A 16,834-nucleotide genomic window follows, 5' to 3' on the forward strand; every position below is an offset into this window, starting at 1 on the left:
AAAGTTGTTTTTCAGAATGGAGATCTGTAGCTAGTGGGGTCCCGCAGAGATCAGTGCTGGGATCTTTGTTGTTTATAGTATATATAAATGATCTGGGGGAAAATGTGGATTGTCTGATTAGTAAGTTTGTGGATAACATGAAGATTGGCTAAGTTGTTGATAGTGCCGAGGATTGTCAGGGTATACAACAGGATATAGATAGATTGGAGACTTGGGCACAGAAATGGCAAATGGAGTTTAATCTGGACAAATGCGAGGTGATGCATTTTGGAGGATCAAATCTAGGCATGAATTATTCTGTAAATGGCAGAATCCTTAGGAACATTAACATACAGAGGGATCTGAACATGCAGTTCCATGGTTCCTTAAAAGTGGCAACACAGGTGGCCAAGGTGATTAAAAAGACATATGGCATACTTGCCTTCACCAGCCAGGGCATTGAGTACAAGAGTTGGGAAATCATGTTGCAGCTATATAAAACCTTGTTTAGGCCGCATTTGGAGTATTGCATGCAGTTCTGGTCACCACATTATCAGAAGGACATGGAAGCTTTGGAGAGAGTGCGAAGAAGGTTCACCAGGATGTTGTCTGGTCTCGAGGATGTTGCCAATGAGGAGAGGTTGAATAAACTTGAAAAGACGGAGGCTGAGAGGAGACCTGATAGAGGTCTACAAAATTATGAGAGGCTACACAGGGTGGATAGTCAGAAGCTTTTTCCAAGGGTGGAAGTGTTAATTACAAGGGAGTACAGGTTCAAGGTGAGACGGGGAAAGTTTAAGAGAGATGTACGGGGTAGATTTTTCACACAGAGAGTGGTGGGTGCCTGGAGCGCGCTGTCTGAGGATGTGGTGGAAGCAGGCACATTAACAACATTTAAGAGGCATCAGGATGGGGACATGAATAGTGAGGAAATAGAGGGATACAGACCGAGTAAAGGCAGAAGGTTTTGCTTTAGTTGGGACACCATCCGGCACAAGCTTGGAGTGCAGAAGGGCTTGTTCCTGTGCTGTATTTTTCTTTGTTCTTTGACCACGTATGCAGTCTGGACTCTCGACATTCAATCCCACCAACAGCAATATGTAGTTGTAAAACCAACATGGGTCCTGCCAACAATGTAATCGGAATCTACTAGAACAGCCAAAACATAGGCTGGGACCCCGGATCCTGCACCAGAATTGAAATCCATTACATTTGGACAATGATGTCAATGAAGAAGAACATGAATGCTGTGATCCTTGGAGCTGTTATCACTCTCCCAAGGAACAGGCCCCTCAGATTCCAAGGCCTTGCAGCTGAGAATGGACAAGTGATGATCCCTGGACATCAATTTTGAGCTCTCCTCCTGCTTCCAAAATATGCTCTGCATGTCACCCAACAGTTACATCAAACTGACTGTTTCAGACATAATGAGTAAATGTATTCCCGTACCAGCCTCCCCGAACAGGCACCGGAATGTGGCGACTAGGGGCTTGTCACAGTAACTTCATTTGAAGCCTACTTGTGACAACAAGCAATTTTTATTTCATAAAGACCGGTGACTCAAAGTGCCATTGCTGGTTTTGTGATTGTCACTTCGACCTTTGCTTTGTTTTTCTGGAAGGCCTGCAGAAAATAAAAAAATGTTTGGAATTGTGGCTGAAAAATATCCTCTGAAACATGGCTTCTTATCAAGCAAAGAATGTCTGTCAGCTTGGGTTATGTTCATGTGTGCATGTGAGTCATTATATTAAGTGACAATCTGAATCAGTGAAGGGATGTGGATGCACCAAAAATGGGTTGAATGTAAAAATTCTTAACATCTCAAACCAAAACCCAAACCACTCCACTCTGCCTTCACCATGATTGGATCTCCCCCGACCCCACTCTCATGATATCAACAGCCTGCTGCATGTGATCACTGGCCTCCTCCCCATAATCACAGATCCATTGACCCTTCCTCCCACCATTGTCTCTGGCCCACCATCATCACCCTGAACCTATACCGAGTCTATATGACCCACCACTATGTCCTCTCTTTACTGTCACACAAAACACTTCCCTGTTCCTCGGCTGCCACCTCTGCTTCAATGTTGTGCATCCGACAAGACTGGCTTCTGAGAGGTGACGCTGTGAAACAGAAAGTGCACATATCATGGTGTTTAAGCATTCAGGGACCAGCCCCTCATTCCAACTCCCATCTTCCGCCTTCATCCCCTGATAGTGTGATCCCAGCTTCCACTGCAACACTTAGATGGTGCATAGATTCTGCTAGTCCTGCATTGGAAGCTGAAACATCAGCTATCAGATGCAACATGAAAGGGGGATGGTCATCTCTTTCAAACTGGACATCAAAGGTTTTAAGTTAAGAACAAAGAACAAAGAACAAAGAAAAGTACAGCACAGGAACAGGCCCTTCGGCCCTCCAAGCCCGTGCCGACCATGCTGCCCGACCAAACTACAATCTTCTACACTTACTGGGTCCGTATCCCTCTATTCCCATCCTATTCATGTATTTGTCAAGATGCCGCTTAAATGTCATTATCGTCCCTGCTTCCACCACCTCCTCCGGCAGCGAGTTCCAGGCACCCACTACACTCTGTGTAAAAAACTTGTCTCGTACATCTACTCTAAACCTTGCCCCTCGCACCTTAAACCTATGCCCCCTAGTAATTGACCCCTCTACCCTGGGGAAAAGCCTCTGACTATCCACTCTGTCTATGCCCCTCATAATTTTGTCGCCCTCTATCAGGTCGCCCCTCAACCTCCGTCGTTCCAGTGAGAATAAACCAGGTTTATTCAACCGCTCCTCATAGCTAATGCCCTCCATACCAGGCAACATTCTGGTAAATCTCTTTTGCACCCTCTCTAAAGTCTCCACATCCTTCTGGTAGTGTGGCGACCAGAATTGAACACTATACTCCAAGTGTGGCCTAAGTAAGGTTCTATACAGCTGCAGCATGACTTGCCAATTCTTATACTCAATGCCCCGGCCAATGAAGGCAAGCATGCCGTAAGCCTTCTTGACTACCTTCTCCACCTGTGTTGCCCCTTTCAGTGACCTGTGGACCTGTACACCTAGATCTCTCTGACTGTCAATACTGTTGAGTGTTCTACCATTCACTGTATATTCCCTACCTGCATTAGACCTTCCAAAATGCATTACCTCACATTTGTCCGGATTAAACTCCATCTGCCATCTCTCCGCCCAAGTCTCCAAACAATCTAAATCCTGCTGTATCCTCTGACAGTCCTCATCGCTATCCGCAATTCCACCAACCTTTGTGTCGTCTGCAAACTTACTAATCAGACCAGTTACATTTTCCTCCAAATCATTTATATATACTACAAACAGCAAAGGTCCCAGCACTGATCCCTGCAGAACAAACAGCAAAGGTCCCAGCACTGATCCCTGCGGAAAGTTCTGTGCAAAGCCCTGTGTCAATTGGAGCCAGATTCCTTCATGATCATTGACAATGACAGTGAGCTCCAAGACAGGCCACTGTACCAAGCATTTCTGTGTGCACGTCCATCAGCCTTTTCTTATGCATCGCCCCATTGAAATCCCTTTCTGAGTCTTCTGCAACAGAACTCATTTGTGACCTCACTTTCTGAGAGCTGGCACATGCGCTATCATCCTCACTTGGCTGACCAGGCAACAGTCTGTGAGTGTCTGAAAACTTAAAAACACAAGGGGAGGATTGGGTGGAGGAATGGAGGCTGGGAAATAGGCTAGAAGTATATGGTTGCACCATTTACAGCTTGTGTATCACACTAGATTATGAGATGACGGTGAAATGGAATCTCAGAAGGTGCATAAAGTAGGAACATACTCTCATCCCGGAGTCTCAGTGACATTTGTGCCAATAATGTCTCTTCTAATGGGGTGAAGCCATGTAAATTTGCCTGTCAGCATTGTTTTATTGCTGGTTCCTCCTGTTTTGTGCCACCCAATCTTGCGAGAGGGAAGAATGTCAAGACGTGTATTGCAATATTTAGGGCCGATGTGCTGCTTGCGGAAGCTGTGAGATGTGTAAGTGGGGCCTGCTGCTTTGGTAGATGAGTGAGAGTGGGGTAGAACATTTGGAACGTCAGGCACAAGTTCTGATTGCTACAAATTGTTGCTGATAGAGTGATGAGCATGTGGTGCTTTGAGCAGTATGTGGTATTAGTCGTGCAATTTGTGGTATATGGGGCGCGATTCTCTGAAATGGAGGCAGAGTGTTCGCGCCGTCGTGAACGCCGTCGAGGTTCACGACGGCACGAAACGGCCCCTATCCCGACCGATTCAGGGCCCGAAAATGGGCTAGGAGCGGCGCCGTGTCATTTACGTGCGCCAGGCCTTGGCGCCGCGTAAAGGCGGCGCCGCATACATGACGCGGCCGGCGCCGCATAACTGGCGTCACCCGCGCATGCGTGGTTGCCATCTTCCCCAAGTCCGCCCCGCAAGAAGATGTCAGACGGATCTTGCGGGGCTGCGGAAGAAAGGAGGTCTGCCTTCAGAGAGGCCGGCCCGACGATCGGTAGGCACCAATCGCGGGGCAGACCCCATTTGAGGCCCCCCCGGTGCAGGATCCCCCCCCCCCCCCCCCCCCCCGCAGGCCACCCCGCCCAGCGTTCCCACGCTGGTCCCGCCGGCAGCGACCAGGTGTGGACGGCGCTGGGGGGAACCCGCTGTTTTGGGCAGGCCGCTCGGCCCATCCGGCACTGAGAATCACGGGAGTACCGGTGAATCGCCATTTTGGCTGTCTCGGGCGATTCACTGGACCGCGCAGTGCAAAAGGCGATTGTGCCGATCTGGCCGCTTCCGTGAATCGCGGGAGGGCGTCGGACCGGCGTCACGGGAAAATTTGGCGACCCAGTCGATTCTCTGAAATGGCGCGGGAGCAGAGAATCGCGCCCATGGCATTTGAAGATGTATATATTGACCTTGATCACCCATGTCAGGTCACTGAACTTCTTCCTGCACAATTTCCATGTCCCCAGGATCAGACCACTGTAATTCACCTTTACGGCTATTTAGCTTTACAGAATCTCTCTGGAGTGCTCATGGTCCCTTGTGAATACATCTCCTTTCTTCTCCTTTCCACCTGCTGCACAAATGTTTCCAGTACTGCATTGGAGCTGTCTCACAGGTTCATTGCCCAGTCAGGTTTTTTCCTGCTCTTAGACTGTTTCCCAGCCAGCTGAACGAAGAATAGGAAGAAAGGACAAGGTGGTGGGTTAGCTCTTTTTATTATTTGTTTGTTTATTTTTTACAGCTCAGAAGGAGTCCATTTGGCTGATCATGTCTGCACTGGCTCCCAAAAGAGCAACCTAGCTAGTCCCATTCCCCAGCCCTATCTTTGGACTGGATTTGTTTATTGTCACGTGTACCGAGGTACAGTGAGAAGTATTTTTCTGCGAGCAGTTCAACAAATCATTAAGTACATGAAAAGAAAAGGAAATAAAAGAAAATACATAATAGGGCAACACAAGGTACACAATTTAACTACATAACACTGGCATCGGGTGAAGCATTCAGGGGTGTCGTATTAATGAGGTCAGTCCATAAGAGGGTCGTTGAGGAGTAACAGTGGGGAAGAAGCTGTTTTCGAGTCTGTTCATGCATGTTCTCAGACTTTTGTATCTCCTGCCCATTGGAAGTAGTTGGAAGAGTGAGTAAGGCAGGTGGGAGGGGTCTTTGATTATGCTGCCCGCTTTCTCCAGGCAGCAGGAGGTGTAGATGGAGTCAATGGATGGGAGGCAGGTTTGTGTGATGGACTGGGCAGTGTTCACGACTCTCTGAAGTTTCTTGCGGTCTTGGGCCAAGCAGTTGCCATGCCAGGCTATGGTGCAGCCAGATAAGATGCTTTCCATGGTGCATCTGTAAAAGTTGGTAAGGGTTAATGTGGACATGCCGAATTTCCTTAGTTTCCTGAGGAAGTATAGGCGCTGTTGTGCTTTCTTGGTGGTAGCGTCGACGTAGGTGGACCAGGACAGATTTTTGGAGATGTGTATCCCTAGGAATTTGAAACTGCTAACCATCTTCACCTCAGCCCCGTTGATGCTGGCAGTGCTTTGCTTTCTGAAGTCAATGACCAGCTCTTTAGTTTTGCTGGCATTGAGGGAGAGATTGCTGTCGCTGCACCACTCCACTAGGTTCTCTATCTCCCTCCTGTATTCGGACTCATCGTTATTCGAGAACCGGCCCACTATGGTCGTATCATCAGCAAACTTGTAGATGGAATTGGAACCAAATTTTGCCACGCAGTTGTGTGTGTACAGGGAGTATAGTGGGGGGCTAAGTACGCAGCCTTGTGGGGCCCCGGTATTGAGGACTATTGTGGAGGAGGTGTTGTTGTTTATTCTTACTGATTGTGGTCTGTGGGTTAGGAAGTCGAGGATTCAGTTGCAAAGTGAGGAGCCAAGTCCCAGGTTTTAGAGCTTTGATATGAGCTTGGCTGGTATTATGGTGTTGAAGGCGGAGCTGTAGTCAATAAATAGGAGTCTGAAGTAGAAGTCCTTGTTGTCAAGATGCTCCAGGGATGAATGTAGGGCCAGGGAGATGGCGTCTGCTGTGGACCAGTTGCGGGGGTATGCGAATTGCAGTGGATCAAGGCGTTCTGGGAGTATGGAGGTGATGCGCTTCATGACCATCCTCTCAAAACACTTTGTTACAACTGAAGTCAGGGTCACCGGATGGTAGTCATTGAGGCACGTTGCCTGGTTCTTCTTTGGCACCGGTATGATGGTGGTTTTCTTGAAGCAGGTGGGGACCTCGGAGCGGAGTAGGGACAGGTTAAAGATGTCCTCAAATTCTCATTGACAATCATGGAGAAACGCACAGCTGGGAGGCCGGAAACTCCTGACCAATAACGTGGGAAAATGTGAGATTGTCTATTTTGACAGGAAGAATAGAAACGCAATATAATTTTTAACTGGAGAAAGACTGCAGAATGCTTCAGTTTAGACGGATCTAGATATCCACGTACATGAATCACAAAAGGTATGCAGGTACTATTAATAATTGGGAATGCAAACAAAGGTTGGCCTTTATTGCAAGGGAGATGGAATATAAAATCAAGGAGGTCTTGTTACAATTGTACAGAGCATTAGTGGAACCACATTTAGAGTACTGCATACAGTTTTGGACTTTCGATTTAAGGAGGGATATGCTTTCATTGGAGGCAGTTCAGAGAAGGCTCACTCGGTAGATTCCTTGAATAAAGGGTTGTCTAATGAGGAAATACTGAGAAGGTTGGCCTATACTTATTGGATTTTAGCAAAATGCAAGGTGCTCTTACTGAACCAAACAGGTGTCTCCCCCACAGCGAGTGCAGCGAGCCATTTGAACCTCCATGCAGTTCAGCAGGACTATAATATCCTGTCGGGTGAGAGGGGCCATAAATTCCTGGCCATAATATTTTAAGGGGCTTGACAGGATAGATGTTAAGAGAGTATTTCCCTCCTTGGGTAAGTCTAGAATGAGAGGGCACAGTGATCTTCTATTTAAGATGGAGATGAGGAGGAATATCTCCTCTGAGAGTTGTTAATCTTTGGAATTCACTACTTTAGAGTGTAGTGAGAAATGGGTCATTGAATATATTCAAGGCTGAGTCAGACAGATTTTTGATCTACATGTGAGTCAAAGATTATGGGAGGCAGGTGAGAAAGTGGGGTTAAAGCCACAAACAGTTCACACATGAGCTTATTAAATGTTAAGAGCATGCTTGAAGGGAGAAATGGCCGACTCCTGTTCCTATTTCTTATGTTATGTTGCTACAGCCAGAATGTCCTGAGGGTGTGGCCACTCGACAACCTGTTTAACACTGGGCTATTCTGGAAATGAAGTTTGCAGCATGAAGTTTGCATGCTGCCTACTTTGCTTTCAATAAGCATGGATTAATTATAAATTGCAACCTGCACATCTGTTATTAAGTCTTCTTGAATTTTTAACCCCAAAGATCACATTCAAAGTATAAAGTAAACCTGACAGTCTTAGAACTTCACCTTTGGAAAATCAAATGGGAAAAAGACCTTGCCAGCACACTTTGCCTTTTTTTGAAAATTTTGCTTTTCTTAGGCCAAGACTAAGTTGATTGCACACAGCAATAACCTTGCATTCACATTAGAATAAAATCAGGAGCTCCACTGCTAAGGAAACTGGCAGTTACATTCTTAGCTCCCTAGGGCACCAGATGAAAGGAAGAAATGCCATATATATGGGTGTCACCACAAACCTTGTATGAGTTTGAACTTGTGTTAGCGGTTTTAGTGCAGTTCAATAAGAAAATTCATTTATGTAGTGCTTTTCATAACCCCTGACTATTGTAGAGCTCTTCATAGCCATTAAAGTAGCTCCTGAACTATAGTAATTGTTGTAATGTAGAGGAATTTAATTTAGGTGGGATGACCTGATTTTTTGACCATGGCTTATTTAATGGATGACTAATGGTGCAGCCTTCAGGACAAATCGTACAATGATGTCTTAGATCACTGGATACACTATGCTGAAAGAACAAAGGAAAATGATTAATATTTATGGAAAATTTAGTGGGTTCAAAATGAATGGGAGGAAATAAGTACATGAACCAAATTTGGTGTTTTTTTTCCTTTTGGGTATTAAGTAACATAGCAACAGGGAGCAGCTAAAGGCAACTATTGCAAGCATGGGATTGACCCAAGTGATTACTGAAAGTACAGAAAGCTCCAGATAGTCTAATACCTCCCTTTGACCTACTATGCACTCCAACCCTAGTTCAGCTTTTGAAACAGAATCCAAGCAGCAACACTGTGTTGAACGTTCTTTGGCAGGAAAACTGCAAGTTTGCTGGATTGGTGCAAAATATTAAGGAGTTAAATATAAATGGTTGACTAGGACTGCAGTTGAATTGTAGATCGAGCCTTACATTGGTGCCTGTAAAACATGACATTCTGTGACGCAGACTTCGATACAATCTAGTATAAAACAAAAACTTTAACAGTGTGCAGACACTCCTGTGCATTCTCCCAACAATAAAAATGAGCTGACAGCCTAGCTGATCTCCACATACACTTCTGAGCATGCACATCAGTGTTCCTTTGTACTGGCTAAAAAAAATGTTATTCCTCACACTCTCCCTGCAACGCTTGTTCAAACTTTTGATTCTATGAACCCAGTCCGGGCGACATTAGCTCATGGGAACAGATTTACTTTGTCTACCTTTTCTAAACCTGTCATAATCTTGTGCACCTTTATCAGATCCCCTCTCAATCTCCTTTGCTCCAAGGAGAACAACCCCAGCTTCTGCAGTCTAACCTTGTAGCTCAAATCCCCTATTCCCAGAACCCTTCTGTTCGCCTCTCCTCTCAAGGCCTCTCTCATCCTTCCTACAGTGTTGTGAATTATTTTAATTGATAGTTAACATTTAAGTAAAGATAACTACAGTATGAATATTGGTTTGAGGTTATCAATGATAGAGAATTGGCACCTTTGCTTTACTATGAACCGTGCATCAGTTTCTGGCTCAGTAAAACAGAAGATTATTATTGTTGTTTATATTCACTCACAAACACCATTCACCAGCATTAAATGTTGGTTAAATGTTAGTGCTAGCAAAATGTCAGCATGTCAGTTGGAAAGTTGCTAACTTTTAAAAGGTATGTTTAAAATCCTAATTTAATACTGGTTCACTTAGACTGCAGTCAGTATAAAGCTGAAACAGGACGAAGATTAATTTTATGTGATGTATGAAGTTGAGGGGGTGTCAGCTCGCCCAATCAAAGGGGAAAGCAGCCTTTGGTCATCTGAAACTATAGCAACTGTACTCTATGGCGTGCTATCAGATAGGATTTTGGTAGCTGTGCCTTTAATAAGGTTAAGTTTATGGCAAGTAGAAGATAATGACATCAGCCAGGAGAGAATATTATTGGAAAGTCATACTGCACAAGGCAATTTGACAGTGAATTATTCTTGAATTCTCTGTGGTTCTAGAGAATTGACTTGCAATGCCTCTGAAATGCTGTGATTTAATGAATGCAGAGGCCCAGGAAATGCTGAAATGGTATCTCAATAGATATCAGATTGGACAGCTGTAAAATCTATTAGTAGAGTCCACGCAGTGTGTTACTAGAACCTGTCTGCATTGTTTGTCTATAGTTAATTATGCTGACAATGTCTCCTCATAATTATGATCCAAATTAATGGCCAACATTACAATGTTGACTACACTTCAAAATATGCTCTGTTATTGAAATGCACCCAAAGCAGCTTTGACTAATGGACTTGCCTGGTTTATCCTCTATATTTACGGGTGGCATGGTGGCACAGTGGTTAGCACTGCTGCCTCACAGGTCCAGGGGCCTGGGTTCAATTCTGGCCTCCGATGACTGTCTGTGTGGAGTTTGCACTATCTCCCTGTGTCTGCATGGGTTTCCTCCAGATGCCCTGGTTTCCTCCCACTGTCCAAAGATGTGCAGGTTGGGTGGATTGGCCATGCTAAATTGCCCCTCAGTGTCTAAAATTTAGGTGGGTTACTGGGTTACGAGGATAGGGTGGCGGTGTGGGCTTAAGTAAGATGCTCTTTCCAAGGGCCGGTGCAGACTTGATGGGCCGAATGGACTCCTTATGCGCTGTAAATTCTATGTTCTATATAGAATTCACAACAGGGTAACACGTCAGTTGACCCAATAAAGTGTGTCAATCTCTCCGACTTCATTTTTTTTTGCATTTCTTTGCTGCTTTGTTTTTTTCTCTCTCTTATTTCTCTCTTATTTCCTTTACCTTAAAACTACAGCTATTCTGCCATCTTCATCCCCTCTAGCCACCTCATTTGTTTCTTTACCACTCCCTTTGACCTGGTACTATGAAATGAAAAGAAAGACTGGGCATTTTGAAAGCACCTTCCAGACCCGTTGGATATCTCAATGGGTTTTACAGCCAATTAAATATTTTGAAATGCAGGAAACAGGGCAGCCAATTTCCACACAGCAAACTCCCACAATAAGGTGGAGGTTAATGACCAGATGACCTGTTTTTTGTGATGTTATTTTTTTCCTTGTTTTTTTTATAAATTTAGAGTATCCAATTAATTTTTTCCAATTAAGGGGCAATTTAGCGTGGCCAATCCACCTAACCTGCACATCTTTGGGTTGTAGGGGTGAAACCCACGCAGACATGGGGAGAAGTTTTTTGTGATGTTGATTGAGGGATGACTATTTGTCAGGAAACCAGGGATACCTTTAAAACCAAAGTAAAATGCTGTGGGTGCTGGGAAATCTGAATTAAAAACATAAAGTGTCGGAAATGCTCAACAGATTTGGTAGATGTCTGGTGGGAGAATTTGAGTCCACATTTTGAGTCGAATATGACTCTTCTTCAGAACCATTTTTTTTCACTTTTTCATTGCCCCATGAGTATCTCCCCAACTTTTCTTCATAATAGTCCGAGGATTTTTTTGCATTTGCTCAAGCAAGCAGATGGGGCCTCGATTTAACATCACAGGCCAAAGACAGCAGCCTCAACAATTCAGCACCCCCACTGTCCTGAAGAATCAGAGTAGATTTTCTTTTCCAGCCCTGAAGTGATTCAGAGGCAGGATTGCTGCTAATTGACAGCTGACACTGTGACTTCATCAAACCTTTCGTCATTGACTCTCCTGCCCTCCATTCCCTCAGAGCTTCTTCCCATTCTCCCCCTCCCCTTTTTCACTTGATTAAAACCTATTGTATTTCAAAACTTTTCTCAATCCTGATGAAAGGGCGCAGTCCAGGAACCTCTATTCTGGTTCTCTCCCTAGGTGGTGCCAAACCTGCTAAATATCCCCGGATTTTCTGTTTTTTAAATTGTGGGACTAAGTCTGTGTCGACACTCCAGCGGAGTTTCTCCCCACCTTAAGAACATACAGTGCCGAAGGAGGCCATTCGGCCCATCGAGTCTGCGCTGACCTACTTAAGCCCTCACTTCCACCCTATCCCAATAAACTCTCTTCATCTAATCTCATCAATGTAGCTTTTTCTTCTCATGTCTTCAGCCAACTGTCCCCAAAATGTTTATCCCGCTTCCCCTCAACGTTGCACCCGAATTCAATCACATTTTTTACAGAAGTAAACTACTTCACACTGGTGAAGAACATTGATGTATTTAAGGGGAAGCTGGTGAAATAGAAGGGTTAGCTGATAGGGTTAGATGAGGTACGGCTGGGGTGAGGTTCTTGTGGACAGATCAATTGAACGAATGACCTGCTTCCGTGCTGTCAAAATTCATGATCTCTCCGGACTACTTGTATTTGCTTGATGCAGCATGTGCTGTAATACTTTAAAAAGTCAGTTACTTAATATTCACATTAAACCCAAGGCCTGCCAATTTGTCTCTGTAAACACTTCTGTTAAAATGGCTTTTCTCTTTCCTTGGAATGATTTTTAAATTGGTGGATTGATGGAAATAATTCCGGTAACAGTTTCCCAAAAGTACTGGTGAGCACCGGTTGTGAGCAGCATCGCGGTTAGAATCCTGCAGCACCTTTTCAATCACGGCGCCTGCAATAAAATGACCAAGTAATGTTTTTTTAATAAAACCTGCCACTGGACGAAAGCGATTTAGTTAAATGGTATAATGGGGCAGCATGGGCGGAGAGTCAATCTATAAATGTGAATGTGGCGAGGAAGGCAAAAACAATTTGTAAATTTGAGTTAATTTAAAATATTTGTGTTATTTAATTCTGCGGTTACAGGGAGAGCTGAAAAAAGCAAGTTCACAAATTGGCTCTGACTGCTCATGACTCCGCAAAGGCGCCATGGACTTTCCTGATTTATTGGAAGTGTCTTTGCTCCTTGGCTTATGGATTTCTGTACTCGTGTCGTCACTGGGTCCCTGGATGAGGTGAGGAATTCTGAATTTGTCTTGCCAATTCTAGATAACTCAAAGTGGAATGGAAACAAGAGCGTTAAGAATGCCAGGCCAGAAACTGGAGCAAGTGAGATGTTGTAACAGTAATTGTATCCGACCTCTATAAGCCTCGAATATGTCTGTACCAGGGTGAGTGCTGGTGGGACCCATCATCGGCCAGTCAAGCGAAATTGACTCTGTTCCAACATGTGGGCGAAGTAGAGGCACACACTACATCATGGAGAATTTACCAAAGACTTCCTGGTGAGCTCGCCAATTATTTAAGAAGCCATACAATTTATAATTTTTCATCCCCCAGTCATGTTAAGACACTCAATTGTTTAATTACGAAACCTAGGACGCCAATTGGTAGATGTAGAAAAGAGAACCATGGGAAATGTGATACATAAAATGCTAATGCAATGATGATATAGATGCTTAATTTCTGTCGCAAGGATACCTCCTCCTGAACTGCATTTTAGTTGTTGACAAGCTTTAAAAACAGGTGGAAGAGCTTTAAATAATGAATTTGACCATCTGACCCTCCAGTCAGGTCGGATTGGTGAAGAGGTTATTATTACTCTAATCTCTGCTCCTGATGTTTACAAACGCAGAAGTCGGAACTCATGGTTGACTAGAACGATCGGCTTTGACTTGCACCTTTTAACTTTCTTCTAAATATTTCGCCTCAATAAAAGTGGAATTATGTTCGTCGTGGGCTTTTCGGTGGAGAAGTGTTAACTTGTGTTTCTCCACACATTCAAAATCACTGTTTAGCGGTGGGGAAACCATTTTTAACAAGACATTGGAGCATTAACACTCGAAGAATTGATCTGTTCTGCCTGTGTCTAGGTGTCTGGAGGTGATGCTATTGCTAAAGGAAGGGCCTCTGGCATTTCACTGACCCTCGTTACCATAAGTGTTGACTGAAAGAATGGCACGTCCTCTAGGGCAATGAAACAGTTACAATAACGCGTACAATACACATTTTAAATCGGAAATTGAGGTTGAAAGCAGCTGCGCGGTATTTTACTAGAAATCGTGCCTTTTCCTGCTGTTGTGTCCTGTATAATTGTGCGCTTAAATGGTGGGAAACGCGGATTGGCACAAGTTATTTGACATCCACTGGGATTTATATGACCAGTATCCTACCTTAGGATGTGGTCAGATTACAAATGCAGACTTTGATCTTAAAAGTTTCAAGACTTTATTCGCTAGTAATAAAAAGTGCAAAAAAGTACAAAAACATGTCATTTCAATAAGAAATTAAATATTTACATCATGATTGCTGAAGCAATTCTCATCCAGTACAAACTGCGGGTACGCTGCTTGTGGAAGACACTGGTTCTACAAATCTCCCCATTATTAAAAAATAAAAGTCCAAGAGATAAAAAAGTACAACGTTTTAACATCATTGCATTCTGAAAGACACAAAAATAAACCCCCCTCCCGCCCCTAGAATTGATCTGAAGCACAAAATGGAAGCAAAGATATTTTAAATATACAACCTTTAAATATCAGGCAACATTTTCAAAACACCCTGAGGACAACTACAATTTGAAGAAAATCATTTTTGGTTTTTAATACTGTCGATTTTTTTGCCTCGTCTTTTTTTTAAAAAGGTAGTCCCCTATGCCGAAGGGAAGTTGGAATAATACATGGCACTGCTAGCGTCCGAAAGGACAGACGAGATCAGATTACTCTCTGCAGAAGTCAGTCCATTTGGATTTGCTTCTGGTGCACTGTAGGCAAGTCCGGCCAGATCAGATCGAGAGACCGATGTGAGGTATTGCTCGAACTCATTGCGATCCACATCCGCCAGAAGGTCAGCCTGGCTGAGGTGCTCTAGGTTGTCCACATGGTGCGCCTCGGGCGGTGGAGAGAGTTGTCCAGCATGCACATGCTGCGACCGCTGGCTGTTTGAAGAACACATCTGGCTGTAGTACATTGCCACCACGTTATGGCAAGAGCTGAGCACCCCGTGGAAACCACTGTCGTGTCCCATCTGCTCACTGTGGGGAAGGCCCAGCTCAGCCCGGTGCCTGCGGAACATGGCTATCTGGCTGTCCTGGGCGGAGTAATCGGGATGTTGCTGGTGGTGGTGGTGGTGGTGGTAACCGGGGCTGCTCCCGTAAGGCATCATTTGGCAATCTTCCTGCAAATGCGGAGGGAAAAACATGGAATTTGCTTCTAGCACGTCCAAAGGAGAGGTCTCCGGTGTTGGCAAGCCGAAAGTGTCCACACTGGTTGCCATGGTTTGCGCTTCCCTATAATGGCTGAGCGGAGGGATCGCGGTTTGCAGGCAGTAACCGCTGTCGTGGTAGGTGAGGTTAATATTCTGGTTACATACCCGCCCCTCGTTGCCCAGTTGTTGCTCGGAGATGCTGTGCATCAGGAGACCCGTGTCCACCCGCTTAATTCTCTTGATCTGCTTTCTCCGCCGCGGCCGGTACTTGTAGTTGGGATGTTCCTTCATGTGCTGCACCCGCAGTCTTTCCGCCTCTTCTACAAAGGGACGTTTTTCCGCTAAGGAAAGTCCTCGCCATGATTTACCTGCAGATACACAAGGGAAATACACGGTGAACATGTCATTACCGAAACTTCATTTAACATTCCCCACCACATTTATCTACTTTGAACCAATCGAGCCATCTTGAAATCCGCCTTTCACTGATCACTGTCAGTGTGCAGCAAGAGTGCATTATTAACGCTGGGTTTATTCATGCACATTTCATTCACTGTATCCACCGCTTGAAATATCCTGAGGGGAAAATCAAATCAGTGTCTAGCCTTTATTTTAAAAGAAAGGACCTATATTTTTTTCCCCAGTCCCTGTTCTTACCCAGCATCTTGCTCAGCTCGGCGTTGTGCAGGTCCGGGTTTTGCTGAGCGAGCCTCTTGCGTTCGTCCTTTGCCCAGACCATGAAGGCGTTCATGGGCCGGCGGATGCGGTTCTCAGATTTGGATCGGTTGGCACTGTTCGCCTGATCGGCAGCGCTGCCAACCTTGGCATCCCCGATGGAACTCATGGATTCAGCCCACTGGCAGGACCCCATCACCGGCAGCATTCCCGCCATGTGGCACCTACCCTGAATCTGGTCGTCACTGGCGTAACCAGCATCAGGGCTGCTCATTCCTGGAGTGGCACTGGTGTCAGGATAGGAAGTAAAAAAAAACACCCGGGCTTGCTTTTCTCCAGCCGGATCGGATGGGGAGATGGGCAGGGAGGGCACGGTTTAAATTTGCTCAGGCTGGGTGGGCAGCACAGACGCACTTCACTCGCTATCTCCAATCCTCCACTTTGGATATTGCAAAGTTTTTGGCAACTGGGCTTGATAAGCACAAAGGCGACCAATCAGAGGCCAGGGGGCGTGGCTTTTCCGGGAAAGGTTGGAGGAGGCGGAGTCTGAAAGCGCCACCCACTCGCCCTGAACCATCCACCTCCAAGAGCTGAACGATGATTTCTCATGGAGAGTCCCGAATGTTCTTTCTGCTGTTAATAAGCAACTTTGACCAACAACGTATATTCGGAGCTGTCTAACGAGAATCTGAATCCCAATAACAGTCAAGAAAAATAACCCACAGGCGTTTATTCCGACCCAGTCTGCTGAAATAAACAACTGTAATTTAAATGATCTTCACAAACAAATCGCCAATAAACCGGGCAAAGAAATGGTTCAGAAGTTCGGCAAAATTTGTATCCCGGGCCTGCACTAACTACCATGCCCTTATTTCCAAGCTATCTAACCTGCAGCGTGTATACAGCACACATCAGGGGTGAACCTTTCTCTGTACTCTGAAAAGCATGCCATTTTCTTCAATTAAAGTGTTTATTTTAAATTTCGGGTCTGTCACCTGTGCCCCCCCCCCCCCCCCCACACACACACACACCTCTGCCGTTCATTCTGTGTTTAAAATTCATTGCGACCATTTAATATTTACAGGATAGAACGATTGCGCCTCTGTGTCATAAAGACCCAAAGTCCTTGTTGAAATCAGATCCATTCATAC

General features: G+C 45.0%; 1 protein-coding gene across 1 annotated transcript; it reads right to left on the reverse strand.

Moving 5' to 3' along the window:
• Positions 1-14,013: 14,013 nt before the first annotated feature.
• On the reverse strand, positions 14,014-16,578 carry LOC140385523 (transcription factor Sox-17-alpha-A-like). Its single transcript, XM_072467753.1, has 2 exons — positions 15,666-16,578; positions 14,014-15,376 (listed from the first exon to the last, which is right to left on the reverse strand). Exons 1-2 carry the CDS (start codon positions 15,955-15,957, stop codon positions 14,454-14,456), a joined length of 1,215 nt encoding a protein of 404 aa, XP_072323854.1. The 5' UTR covers positions 15,958-16,578; the 3' UTR covers positions 14,014-14,453.
• Between the last annotated feature and the right edge of the window lie 256 nt (positions 16,579-16,834).

The sequence above is a fragment of the Scyliorhinus torazame genome, chromosome 11 (genome assembly GCF_047496885.1).
Source record: "Scyliorhinus torazame isolate Kashiwa2021f chromosome 11, sScyTor2.1, whole genome shotgun sequence".
Classification (NCBI taxonomy): domain Eukaryota; kingdom Metazoa; phylum Chordata; class Chondrichthyes; order Carcharhiniformes; family Scyliorhinidae; genus Scyliorhinus; species Scyliorhinus torazame.

What these genes read in the sequence shown, in the direction of transcription:
- LOC140385523 (XM_072467753.1), bottom strand. Translation starts at nt 15,957, where the DNA reads ATGAGCAGCCCTGATGCTGGTTACGCCAGTGACGACCAGATTCAGGGT. An exon ending in CGAGCTGAGCAAGATGCTGG is followed by an intron (nt 15,377 to 15,665) that starts GTAAGAACAGGG and finishes GTGTATCTGCAG; the next exon opens with GTAAATCATGGCGAGGACTT.